Source organism: Corylus avellana, chromosome 8, assembly GCF_965113065.1.
Source record: "Corylus avellana chromosome 8, dhCorAvel1.hap1.2, whole genome shotgun sequence".
Classification (NCBI taxonomy): domain Eukaryota; kingdom Viridiplantae; phylum Streptophyta; class Magnoliopsida; order Fagales; family Betulaceae; genus Corylus; species Corylus avellana.
Window position 1 is genome coordinate 22794817 of NC_142497.1, and position 12221 is coordinate 22807037.

The 12221-nt window shown below is 38.4% G+C and overlaps 3 protein-coding genes across 5 annotated transcripts; 2 read left to right on the forward strand and 1 right to left on the reverse strand.

The window, feature by feature from the left end:
* The first annotated feature begins 856 nt into the window (after window positions 1–856).
* Window positions 857–2711, forward strand: LOC132164226 (UDP-glycosyltransferase 87A1). Its single transcript, XM_059574687.2, has 2 exons — window positions 857–1538; window positions 1637–2711. Exons 1-2 carry the CDS (start codon window positions 1022–1024, stop codon window positions 2545–2547), a joined length of 1428 nt encoding a protein of 475 aa, XP_059430670.2. The 5' UTR covers window positions 857–1021; the 3' UTR covers window positions 2548–2711.
* A 2115-nt stretch (window positions 2712–4826) lies between these two features.
* Window positions 4827–10279, reverse strand: PBCP (Protein phosphatase 2C family protein). Of its 3 annotated transcripts, XM_059575318.2 has the most exons (11): window positions 10059–10279; window positions 9409–9460; window positions 9186–9265; window positions 8793–8874; window positions 8202–8272; window positions 8013–8092; window positions 7797–7894; window positions 6441–6564; window positions 6269–6351; window positions 5178–5226; window positions 4827–5095 (listed from the first exon to the last, which is right to left on the reverse strand). In XM_059575318.2, exons 1-11 carry the CDS (start codon window positions 10214–10216, stop codon window positions 5043–5045), a joined length of 930 nt encoding a protein of 309 aa, XP_059431301.2. In that variant the 5' UTR covers window positions 10217–10279; the 3' UTR covers window positions 4827–5042. The 3 variants fall into 3 exon arrangements, 2 of the variants coding, with proteins under 2 accessions (XP_059431301.2, XP_088375164.1); XR_009438414.2 differs by lacking the exon at window positions 4827–5095 and having other exon boundaries at window positions 5207–5226; window positions 6269–6346; XM_088519038.1 differs by lacking the exons at window positions 8793–8874; window positions 9409–9460; window positions 10059–10279 and having other exon boundaries at window positions 9186–9269.
* An 872-nt stretch (window positions 10280–11151) lies between these two features.
* On the forward strand, window positions 11152–11956 carry LOC132164365 (uncharacterized). The gene is made up of 2 exons (XM_059574870.2): window positions 11152–11267; window positions 11413–11956. Exons 1-2 carry the CDS (start codon window positions 11228–11230, stop codon window positions 11895–11897), a joined length of 525 nt encoding a protein of 174 aa, XP_059430853.2. The 5' UTR covers window positions 11152–11227; the 3' UTR covers window positions 11898–11956.
* Window positions 11957–12221: the final 265 nt, after the last annotated feature.

Below are 12221 nucleotides of genomic sequence, written 5' to 3' on the forward strand. Positions count from 1 at the left end.
CAATAGGGTTTCACAAGTGGTTGCTGTTGCGGTCTGTGACTATTGGCTAAAATCACTAACCACAACCGCCTAAGATAGTTATTGGATTTTAATAACTGTTTAAGCTGTTAACGGTTATTTAAACTAATAACCCGCCGTTTTATAACTTCTTTTTTTTAATGGGCTTTTTGAAGTATTTTGAGCCTTTATTATGCATATTTTTTGGGCTTATTTAAATAATTTTGGATCAAGATGAAATCTTATTCCTAGCTAACTCGTTTTAATGTTATATTTTTAATATAAAATATAAAATATATATATTTATATCATTATATATAGGGGTAAATGATTAGCAGTTATTAACCTTTTTTTTAATTTTTACAACTGCTAACCGGTCTACCTTAAGCAATTTTTTATAACTGCTTACTAAAATAGTTATACAATTAGCGATTGTGAGGGGTTTATAACCACCCGTTTGTACCCCTATCAGAAAAGTGTATTATTTTATTTTTTCTTCTGGGCCTTCTTTCACCTGCACATAGCTGACCTCATGACTTTTGAGTCTCTAACACGGGGGTGTTTGGCAAACCCCTTTGCACTGTTCACCTTCTACGGTACTATAGTGCTTTAAGTGATTGAGTTGAAGACAGTCTGAAGAAAAGACTGCTGCACGCTGACATTGGCTGAGTTTATTACCAACATTTCCTATTTTACCCCTTATCGTTGTAAACAATGCCTATTTTGTCCCTTCAAAACACCCTTTAGTTAATTTGTTTTCTATCGTGCCATATGGGCATTTTTGTCTTTTAAGACAATTGGGTTCTCCCACACGCCAGTGGCGATAGGTAGGCAACAGCATGATAGTCAAACAAAGAACAGTGCCCTGGGTCTTGGGGTGTGTCATCATTTTTCCCTACCTGACCCACAAAGTTTGACTATTGGACGCACGAAATTGTTGACAAAGATCAAAGCAACACCAAAAGGATAATAGCTATGATTTGGTTTCCTCAATCTTCGTGGTCTATCGATTACACACAAGCTGATGATGACATCGGCAGCTCTGGACATGGATTCCGTCAGAGCAGCACCAACTACCATCTGCCACATGGTGGCCATGCCTTACCCAGGTCGCGGCCACATCAATTCGATGATGAACTTCTGCAAGATACTAGCTTCGAAGCAGCCCGACATTCTCGTCACCTTCGTTGTCACCGAGGAATGGCTCGGCTTCATAGGCTCCGACCCTAAGCCGGAAAACATACACTTCGCCTCCATACCTAATGTTGTCCCATCGGAGCTGGTTCGCGCCGCTGATTTGAGCAAGTTCATAGAAGCCGTCATAACGAAGATGGAAGCCCCAATCGAGCGGCTCCTGAACATACTGGAGCCGCTTCCGACAGTTATCGTGGCTGATACTTGGTTGTTTTGGGCGGTCGGCATCGGGAAGCGTAGGAATATTCCGGTGGCGATGTATTGGCCTATGTCGGCTTCGATGTTCACAGTCATCCAACATTTCCATCTTTTTGCCCAAAACTGTCATTTCCCAGTTGACATCTCAGGTGAGTAGAAAACGAAAGAGATCATTTTTACCCAAATGCTTGTTTCAATTGATACAAATTTCTCTCCGGCTATATTTCTACTTGTATGCATGCAACAGCAAAAGGCGATGAGCGAGTGGACTATATTCCTGGAATTTCTTCCACGCGTCTAGTGGATCTACTTCCTTCATCGAATGGGAGCAACCTACAAATAACGCATAGGCTCCTGGAAGCTTTTTCATGGTTGAGCAAAGCACAGTATCTCTTACTCACTTCCTTGTACGAGCTCGAATCTCAAGCAATCGATGTTCTAAAAGCAGAGTTCCCATTCCCTGTCTATGCTGTTGCCCCAGCCATACCTTACTTGGATGTTGCAGAAAATTCCCCCCAAGCTTCCGACGACAGTGACCCCAACTACTTTGAATGGCTCGATTCTCAGCCAAGAAGCTCTGTTGTATATATTTCAATGGGAAGCCTCCTCTCGGTTTCTAGTGCCCAAATGGATGAACTTGCAGCCGGTTTGCGAGGCAGTGGTGTCGGATTCTTGTGGGTGGCGCGTGGTGAGGCTTGTAGGCTGAAGGAGGTTTGTGGTGATAGGGGGTTAGTGGTGCCATGGTGCGACCAATTGAGGGTGTTGTCTCATTCTTCAATAGGGGGGTTTTTGACGCATTGTGGTTGGAATTCCATTCAAGAAGGTGTGTTTTGTGGTGTTCCTTTTCTCACCTTTCCCATAGTCGCGGATCAAATCCAAAACAGTAAGCTAATTGTGGAGGATTGGAGGATTGGGTGGAGGGTGAAGGAAGATGTGGGAGTGGACTGCTTGGTGGCAAGAGAGCAAATCAAAGGGATAGTGCAGAAGTTCATGGATTTGGAAAGTGGTGAAGTGAAAGAAATGAGGAAAAGAACAAGTGAACTTCAACAGATATGTCAACGTGCGATTGAGAAAGGTGGTTCGATTGAGAAAGGTGGTTCATCTGAAACTAACATCAGTGCCTTCATTCGGGACATTTCACAATGCCATGGACGCTGAGGAGATTACAACTCTATGACTATGTTCTAATTAGTTACACAACCTGTTCATGCATGTGCCTTCTCTTATCTCTAGAATATTCCTGTTTAATTTTGCTCCAAAATTTCCTTAAACTAAAGGCACAAACTGAATGAAATTTTTCACTTTTTTGGTGACTTATCCTATCCTTTGTATTCTTTTATTTTGAAAAAAATACATTTTACTCTATCGAAGTATCATCACTCTACACTAGTGCTTTCAAAGTTAAAAAAATAATACTTAAACCACACAAACTACCTAGCCGTAATGCTTAGCATCATCATTTAGTTTTATTTTTTCATCTTTTAAGATGAGACCTATGTGGAGTAAGGTACGCATGACATTTTCGTTCCCAATTGCTCTCAAAATGCCCAAGAAAGTACTTAACTGTCACACTTAACTTCATCTGTTAGTTTTTTTTTTTCGTCTTTTTAGACGAAACCTATGTTGTATGAGGTGCGCATGACATTTTTGCCCCCAATCACCCTCAAAATGCAAGTTTAGTTTCTCTAACCTTTGGTAGCTAGATATACGTTTTTAGGGTGATCATACCTAGGGGTGTAAACGAGCCGAGCTTGGGCGAGCTTGGGCTGTCCAGGCTCGGCTCATTTATTTTTGGGCCAGGCTCGAGCTCGGCTCGACAGGGTTGAAACCCTGTTCGAGCTCGAGCTCGAGCTCGTCTATTTTGCTTGAGCTCGAGCCCAGGCTCGAGCTCGAGCTCGACTTTTTTTTTTTTTTTTTTTGGTAATTCAAGTGTATTAGATTACAAAAATATTTTGCACCTTAAAATACTAAAGAACATTAACAAACATAACAGATTAATGTCAACCTTACAATTAAAACTAACAAAATCAACTAAAATGCTAAAGAACATTAAACAAACATAACAAATTAATCCCAACATTACAATCATCCATATAGGATCAACTAAAATGTTAAAGAACATTAAACAAATATAACATATTAATCTCCACATCACAATTCCACACATAATCAACTAACATAATCAACTAAAATTTTAAAAAATAGTTATTAATGATAATATATATATATATATATATATATATATATATATATATATATATATATATATATATATTTCTTATATGTTTTTATATTAATATATACATATATTATATATATAATATATATACACACATATGCATAAATAAAAAAAAATTAAAAAAACAAAGGTATATAATATATTTGTTATTATTGAGTAAATGAGTAATGTTGATTATATATTGTTATTTGTTACTTGATAAAAAAATATACGAGCCGAGCCTAATAAGCGAGACGAGCCTTATACGAGCCGAGCTCACGAGCTGCTTACGAGCTTAGCCGAGTCGAGCCGAGCTTGCTTCGTTTAATATTCGAGCCAGGATTTATGTTCACGAAACGCTTCATTTAATATTCGAGTCGAGCTTATGCGAGCCGAGCCCGAGCTTGCTCACGAGACGCTTCACTCACTTAACAGCCCTAATCATACCCCACTCCAAGTGAGAGGGCAATTCAGCCGCCTCCAAGTGGTAGAGAGGGAAGGCTCTCCACCACCTTCATTTTTGCAAGTTTATTTTATTTTTTTGGTTATTTTCTAATTTTTTTTTTTTTATTAGGTGTAAAGATGAGTTAGCATTAACACCCCCACAAAATTTAGGAAACTCACACTTGACCTTAGGAGCATTTTGGGGTGAAAATATCACATGTGGCGCGCAACTTGAGTTCCATCCCAAAAGATGAATGGTACTAAGCATCATGGTTAGCTAATATGCAAAGTTTTGAATGTCACTTTTTAAACTTTGGAAACACAAGTGCTAAAATAGTAATACTATGGAGGATAGAGTGAATCTTTCTCCTTTATTTTTTGAACCAAGGCCAGATACATCTAATTAATACCTGTAATCCAAAGAGGACATGCTTCTCGGTCAACATTACTTTTGAAACTTTTCACTAGTCTCTTTGAGGATATTCAACACTTAAGACTTTGCCATGCACGTGGGGACTCTCAAAGACTCCCAAGCCCTTGATTCAATTTCCTTGACTAGACTAAGGTTGCCGGGTGGCATCCATTGTTATCGCTTTTGGATTCTTAAAGTCCTTGAAATGAGCAATTTCTGCATATACTTCCTTGACTTAATAATAATTGTTTTGGCCCCAACAGCTCATTTCCCATCTTGTGGCCCTCAGCATGGCCTGCCCTCCAGCTCCCAAAATTGTACCAAAATTTGTCAATTTTTTTTTTTTTTTTTTTTTTTTTAAAAAAAAAAAAGGGACTTTCCATAATTCCATGAATCTTCCAACATCTTAAAGCTAATTGTGAAAAGAAACATGGTGCAGTAGTTTTATATAGGATCCTTCATATCTATGGAAGTCATCAAGAACAAATCAAAAATACTTCTGAGAGCTACCTTCAAGAGGTGGCTGTATTTAGGCCAATTGAATTGTTTTGACCTTTTTTCAAAGAGACCATAAACTTCTCATGAGCTTACAACCTGGCCTACAATCACAGTGATATCATCAAGCTTTCCACCTACGCACAGAAAGACAAATATCAGCAACAGCATCATGAAAAAGGAAACTTAACATCATTGTAGGAATCAGATATGACTTGCCCGTAAGCTTCATGCCAAAAAATTTCTTCCAAAGAGGAACGTCATAACCCTGGGAAGGAGTTATCATCAGTACAATATGTAGCGCATGTTAAGAATATTACTTAGTATTTACTTCTTTAGGTATTATTAGTCTACTAGATTTACCTTTTCTTATTCTACTAGGTTTACCTTTCCTTAATCTATTAGGTTACTTGCCTCTTTATAAATAGAGGCCTCTGTATTCATTATTATTATTAAAGTCAATACAATGTAGTCCATTGTGTGCTTTCGCTCTCTCTCTCTCTTCTCTCTCTTTCTTCCGCTTCTAATATATTATCAAATATATTTAACATGGTATCAAAGCCACCTTTCTGTGGCCTCCAATAAACGTCTTTGACGTTTTCCGGCGCCGCCAGTGTTATCCGGCGCATCCATCCCTGTCGCTCACGGTTCTCTATCTTCTCCTCGAAGTTTTCAGCAGATCACTATACCGCTTGAAAGCCCGAAAGTCAACCGTCACAAAGTCGCCTCACTCAGTCCCATCGGAGCCCTCACGCGCCGCCCAAAGGTTCGGCAATTCCACCACTGCCGTTCCGCCACCGGCCGCCACGGTGGTCCGATTGCTTCTCTCAGGCCACCGATCAATAGATCTGCTCCCCGTGACTCCAGAACTACAACCAAGCTCCAGCTCAAATGCATTGCTCAAATTCAGGCAGAATCCACCGGTCTCTAACAACTTTTATGGCGTTACTTCGGCAATTGTTTCGGCACAAGCAGTGTTTTTTTCGGCGAATTCATTTTTCTTTCCCTTTTCGTTTATCCAAACTCAAGTTTACACATTGAGTTTGAGGGGGAATGTTAAGAATATTACTTAGTATTTACTTCTTTAGGTATTATTAGTCTACTAGGTTTACCTTTCCTTAATCTATTAGGTTACTTGCCTCTCTATAAATAGAGGTCTCTGTATTCATTATTATTATTAAAGTCAATACAATGTAGTCCATTGTGTGCTTTCGCTCTCTCTCTCTTTCTCTCTCTTTCTTCCGCTTCTAATATATTATCAAATATATTTAACAGCGCGCAAGTTAGTTATTTGTGAAAAATGATTTTACCTTGGATCTGGCCTCCAACGAATAGGGGGAATCGAAGTTGGAATCCATAGAGTGATCTCTTGCCAGGTTAGCTAATGCCTTTGCTAGCATCAAAACGAAGTTCAATTAAATAAAGTATTGTGCAGCTCAGTTTCTAACCTTTCTAATGCAAGTTGTTTTAAGAAACACATACCAGCCTCAGCTACATTTCTGTGTCTGGCTATTGTCAAAGCAATTTCATGGTCAAAAACATTATCAAACAACCCGTCCGAACCCATTATGATGGCGTCTCCCTCCATTAACTCCACATTGCTAACCTGTTGTGGATGCAGGATTAGCTCATGAATCACCATGCGAGAATGAATTTCTGAAATGCAATTTGAAGTTCAGAATTTACCTATGTTATTGAGTTGAAAATTAGATTCTTTTCGGACATAAACTAACTAAATAGTAGTTGTATCATCCAATTTATCATATGTTGTGAGTGCACTTTTGAGTATTGAGTCTCACATTGAGAAAATATAAAAGAAAAATAGTACTTAATATACCTAAATGAATCTTAGTCCATTAGCTTAAGGTTTTGGGCTAGAAATAATGTCCTAATATATATGCATATCAATGTACTATTGATAAAAACTCTATAACCTCCTAACAAGTGGTATCAAAGCCCTGGTTAGCTTCCTGGGAAGGGTGTTTGGACACGTCAGTTTTGGAGTTGTGTTTACATTTGCAACTCTTGACGCGAGACACTCTTGGAAATATAAAAAGACTCACAAGCGAGGGGGAATTGAATTAATGTGAAGAGACTCACAAGTAAGGGGGAGATTGTTGTGAGTGCACTTGTGAGTCTTGAGTCTCACATTGAAAAAATATAAAAGAAAAGAGTACTTAATATATCTAAGTGGACCTTAACCCATTAGCTTAAGCTTTTGGACTAGAAATGGTGTTCTAATATCTATGTATATTAATGTACTATTGGTAAAACCTCTATAACCGCTTTATCTCCCAACATCATAAAACAGACAATGCTTTTGGTTTCCCATTATGGACCTCAGCCCTCACAGAATAATACAGCTAGCCCCATTCTTCTTTGCTGGTGAAGTCCACATTTCAGCACCAATGGGGTATGGGGTATACATATTGAGAAGTATTATCCTAGGCATAATTCCATGAGAGAGAGAGAGAGAGATAGGGTTCAGGCGGACAGCCAAGTCATCATTAATACTCACCTGCAACAACAAACTGATCTGGCTGACCCTTGGCAGTGTTCATATACCAGTATACAGAGGAAATAAGCAACAACTATAGGTGTGATAGTTCTCAAAATTTTCCTTGTTTTACCTCCAATTTTTTCAATGGGAACTGTTAGAAGTTAAACAGTTAAATGAGGACATTGTAGCCACATCTAGGACACCCTCGCTGAAGAACCATCAGGATCCAATTTGTATTTCAACATTAAAGAAAATTCTACAGTTGTGATTAGATTGAACAAAAGAAGAGCTGCAGAATTGCTTAAATATGATAATCTCAGATAGATGTATCCTTATACCATTGCATCAAGGTATGTTTGGCCAGCAACCTCTGAGCTCAGCTGATAGGGACAGTCAAAATAGTGTTCTTGTGGAGGTGTGGAAAAGATTATTTGACCTGAAGTGAAGTGATCAAACCATGCCATTATTTTAAGGAATAAATGAATTGACAAGAAACTTCATAAAGAGCTATTAAAAGCTCAGAACTTGGACTAAGTTACAGCATTGGGTATTACCATCACGAATAACTCTTAGGCCACAATCCCCAATATTGGCAATCTTTAGAATCCCATCCCTCTCCAGCATGGCAACAATCCTAAATAGAAAAGTGGCTATCATTATAATCCTAAGTTTTTTGAGTGCAAGCAAGTCTTGGTGCCCTCTACAACTATTGGGAGGATATCTCAAACAGCCAATTAACTTACACGGTAGCCGAACCTATGGAGAAGGTAGTAGCATGTGCTTTCCTTAAGAGAATCTGAGGATCGTTGTTAACCTGCTCAGTAGGTAACATGCCTTAGATCTGTTAGCTGACAACATAATAAACAGAATGCAAACAATTCAATTAGAAATAAATGGCTCCTCACGGTCAAATAATTTAACCAATACAAGTCATACTTGATGCATTTATAAGCCAGAAACCATACGTTTTAGGCTTTTATTCCCCATTACGTCACTCAGTTTTGTTAAAGTATGATTAAATCTATTTATTTTTATTAGCTTAAGCTTTTGAGACAAGTGATGATTTAACATGGTATCAGAACTAAAGGCATTGAATTCGAACCTTGTCTCAGTCATTCACCTCTCATTTCAATTAAATATTCCAGGTGTTGAGCATCATCTATTAAAAAGGGGGGGAGGGAATTTAAGTTCACATGTGAAGTGGAGTGTTAAAGTATTGATTATATGATTAAATCTATTTCTTCCTATTAGCTTAAACTTTTGGGACAAGTGGTGATTTAACAAGTTTAACACCCACAAAACATCACTGGTAGTTTACTATTGAATAATACTACCTCCTCATCCCCCAATAAATTTGAAGCATTAGCCATCAATTCCTGAGGGAATAATGAAGGATCCACATTCTGTTCGGCCCAACTGGCAAGCATAAAGTAAGAAGTCAACAATCGCAAAATTCAAATTGAAGAAATTTCAGGTGCAATTAACACAACAAAAACTGAACCATGTATGGACTTCTTAAATCACACCACAAGTCTATTGACAGATTTGCAATTAATGAACTATTTAATCATATGCATGTGGTTTGGTTTAATTTTTCAATCAGAACAATATATATGCAACTTATCCACAAGTCTACTAATATACTAACTCTTTATATTTGGAAAACACAATTAAAACACGGACATTTAAATTTGAGCTACAACACTATAGATTCTTGAGTCTCATACCCAGAGACACCATCAGCAACAGCAATAACTCCCCCATTGTAGTCGCTCACAAAGAAAGCATCCTCCCCACCTTTGTCAACCTTCAAAAAGGCCAATACTTGAAAATGTTAAAGACAGATTCAGAAAGAAAAAAAAAAAAAAACATTTTTTTTCTTATTCTTTTTTTTCCATTAAACTTCGTCCTCATCAAGGAACAAAGCGGTGGTTTGTGGTGTGCACTTACCTTCTTGGGGTGTGGAATAAGGTGAGTTCCAACAGAAAAAGACACTTCTGACCTACAACCACAACAATACACATCAACCCACTTGTTTTGATGTTTCAGACAGAACCTATAGGCCGTTTGCAATTATTCCAAATGCTAATTCACCAAAGTGTCCTAAAAGCTTAAGCAGATAGAAATGGATGAACTAATTATTACATTTTTTCTATTCAAAGGGAGAAACAGGGGGACATTTTAATTACTAAATTGATGAACATATTTGGCTGAACTATTGAAATTCTTGAATGCATTTAATTTAAAGACTTAATCATTTTCATTTCTGTTTCAAATGTAATAACAAAGTAGTAAACATGTATAAGAGATAGCTAGTGAATCCAAGCTGATATGTTGAGATTACCCAAGAAGTCACCTATTGTGGGTATTGCTTAGAACTAATTTTAAGGTCATGCAATTCCATTTTCTAATATAAAAATCCCAGAAGGTAACAAAGATTATGTACTAATGTAGATGAAGTAAGGGCTAGCAAACCGCTTTCCCTCCAAAAAAAAAAAAAGGCAAATTTTCTGGCAGCCCAATGAAGCAATCTTTACAACACAAATTTCAGTAAATAAAGATTTAGAAAATTGAGATGTAAATAAGAAAGACAGGCTCACCGAGCAGGATTGAGTTCCGAGGGAGCACAACAAAGCAACCTTTTCCTCCTTGAAGACGATTCATCTATGCTTGATAAGGTACGAGGTAGAGACTGAATGAGCGGGTGAGAAAGAGACTGAGACTGAGAAATCAAAGCCCTTATCATAGGAATTGCCATTTCCCGCTCCCACTCCCTCCCTCACATCCTGCACTCTCCTACACAGTTTCAATTTACCAAAGCTGGAACCTGTGGTTCAAAAGCCACCACGTCATTTTTTTTAAGTCCCAAATTTCTTCCACAAGCCAAAAACCAATAGGGGTGTCAAAATTTATCGAAAAACCGAAACTAGAACCAGAAAACCGGAACCGGAATGGGGAAATTGGGGAGCCGGTTCTGGTTTTAGTTGCAAAAAACCAAAAATTGGGGACTCCGGTTTCGGTCCTGATTTTTAGCACCTGGTTATAACCGGGAAACCGAAACTGGGTGTATATATATATAAAATAATATTTTTTAATATTTTATATATATTAAACCGGTTAAAAAAAAAATCTTAAAAAACTAGTTACCGGACTGCGTACAAACCGGAACCGACTGGTAATCAGGACCCCGGTTATCCGGTTGCCCAAAACCAATAACCAAGGTATCCGGTTCCAGTCCTGGTTTTGGCTAAAAACCGAAAACCGAAATTGAATTTACACCCCAAAAAACCAATGGTCTAGTGGCAGAATAGTGCCCTCCATTGTGGTTGATTAGCCCCAACTACATATTTTATCCATTTCATTTGAAAGAGTTTGTTAGTCCAAATATAAGGGTTAAAATTGCCTCAATTTGCCCCTGTTTTAACTTATCGACCCTATTCTACCCTACCACGGCAAACATTAGAATATTTTTAGTATTTAAAAACTTGATATATTTAAGAAATACTATTTTTGAACTTTTTTATTCTAAAAATAATTATGCAATTTGAAAAATAAAAATTTTTTTCTAGAAAGTTTTTTTTATTTTTACTTTAAAAACTTTATTGCTCAGTACAATCCCAATGATGTAGTTCAAGTCAATTTTTGAGTTCCTTTTTTAATAAACGGATAAAAAAATAATTTCTAACATTTCTCGTTTGATATATATAGATGGTAGTCTCTATTGTGTTATTGTTTCCCTTGAGCCCACTGGAGTCTGGATCTCCCAGAAATGAACGCTATCTCGAACTCTTCCACTGATTTTATGGAAGGTAAGTGAATCAATCAATGCTATTTGTATTATTTTTCAATCTAGAAAATAGTTATGTCAATTTTCTCTTTAATTCCAAATTAATTTTAGTTTATCAATTTGTCATCTCAATCACCTTGTACCAATGTGTGTCGCATTCGTGGCAGACGGCGCAAACGGGAGCGATTCGGAGACGAATTCCGATGAGACGCCGGAGCACTATCAACCAATCTCGGCCGTCGGTTACGATGACGACGAGGACTCCGATCGAGGCAGCTTGGACGAAGACAGCCACCACGGCCTCGCGAACGGCGCGTACTACACGCGATCCGAAGAAGTTGCGGAGAACGGGATCGCGTCTCTTCAAGTAAACGACAACGTAGAGGAGAAGAGCAGTGAGGATGAGGCGGAGGAGGAGGTGAGGGAGGCTCCGGATTCGGAGATTCTGAGGGCTTTCAGAGACGACGAGAGTCGGAGGAACGCGCCGCTGACGCCGGAGAACGCGACGCGTGTGATGGAGGCCATGCGTGGAGTTTCGTTCGGCGGTGTGACACCTGATTGGGCGGGCCAAGTCCCCGAGGATCAGTGGCTCGATCGCCTTCGCAGACTCAGGCAACCACCGCAACGCACTTCAACTTCACTTCAGAACTGAGAGACAGAGAACACATCTTCTTGTATTGGATTGGAGTTTTCTTTTTCTCTCTTTTTAAATTCATCTTCATGTATCGTATTGTATTGGATTGGAGTTTTCTTTTTCCTCTTTTTAAACTCAGAAATTATATACCCACTGCTGTGATGATGGCCTGGTGAATTAGTGAGCAAAATTATCAGCTCTTTAGATTCGAGTCGTTCGACGAGTGAACTCCACTTTGAAACCTGGCCTCTAGCCAATTAAACTATTAATCGAAAACTATCATCTCGTTTTATGAGTTCATTGGCATTCATATTTCTAATAGTATATTTCAGCTAATTGTGA

Excerpts from the sequence above, each read along its gene's own strand:
- LOC132164226 (XM_059574687.2), top strand. The coding sequence starts at position 1,022 with ATGATGACATCGGCAGCTCTGGACATGGATTCCGTCAGAGCAGCACCA. Across the intron at positions 1,539-1,636 it reads TTTCCCAGTTGACATCTCAG|CAAAAGGCGATGAGCGAGTG; the intron begins GTGAGTAGAAAA and ends TGCATGCAACAG.
- LOC132164365 (XM_059574870.2), top strand. The coding sequence starts at position 11,228 with ATGAACGCTATCTCGAACTCTTCCACTGATTTTATGGAAG. Across the intron at positions 11,268-11,412 it reads TTCCACTGATTTTATGGAAG|ACGGCGCAAACGGGAGCGAT; the intron begins GTAAGTGAATCA and ends CATTCGTGGCAG.
- PBCP (XM_059575318.2), bottom strand. The coding sequence starts at position 10,216 with ATGGCAATTCCTATGATAAGGGCTTTGATTTCTCAGTCTCAGTCTCTT. Across the intron at positions 9,266-9,408 it reads TTATTCCACACCCCAAGAAG|GTTGACAAAGGTGGGGAGGA; the intron begins GTAAGTGCACAC and ends GCCTTTTTGAAG. Across the intron at positions 8,273-8,792 it reads ATTTATTGGGGGATGAGGAG|GTTAACAACGATCCTCAGAT; the intron begins GTAGTATTATTC and ends CCTACTGAGCAG.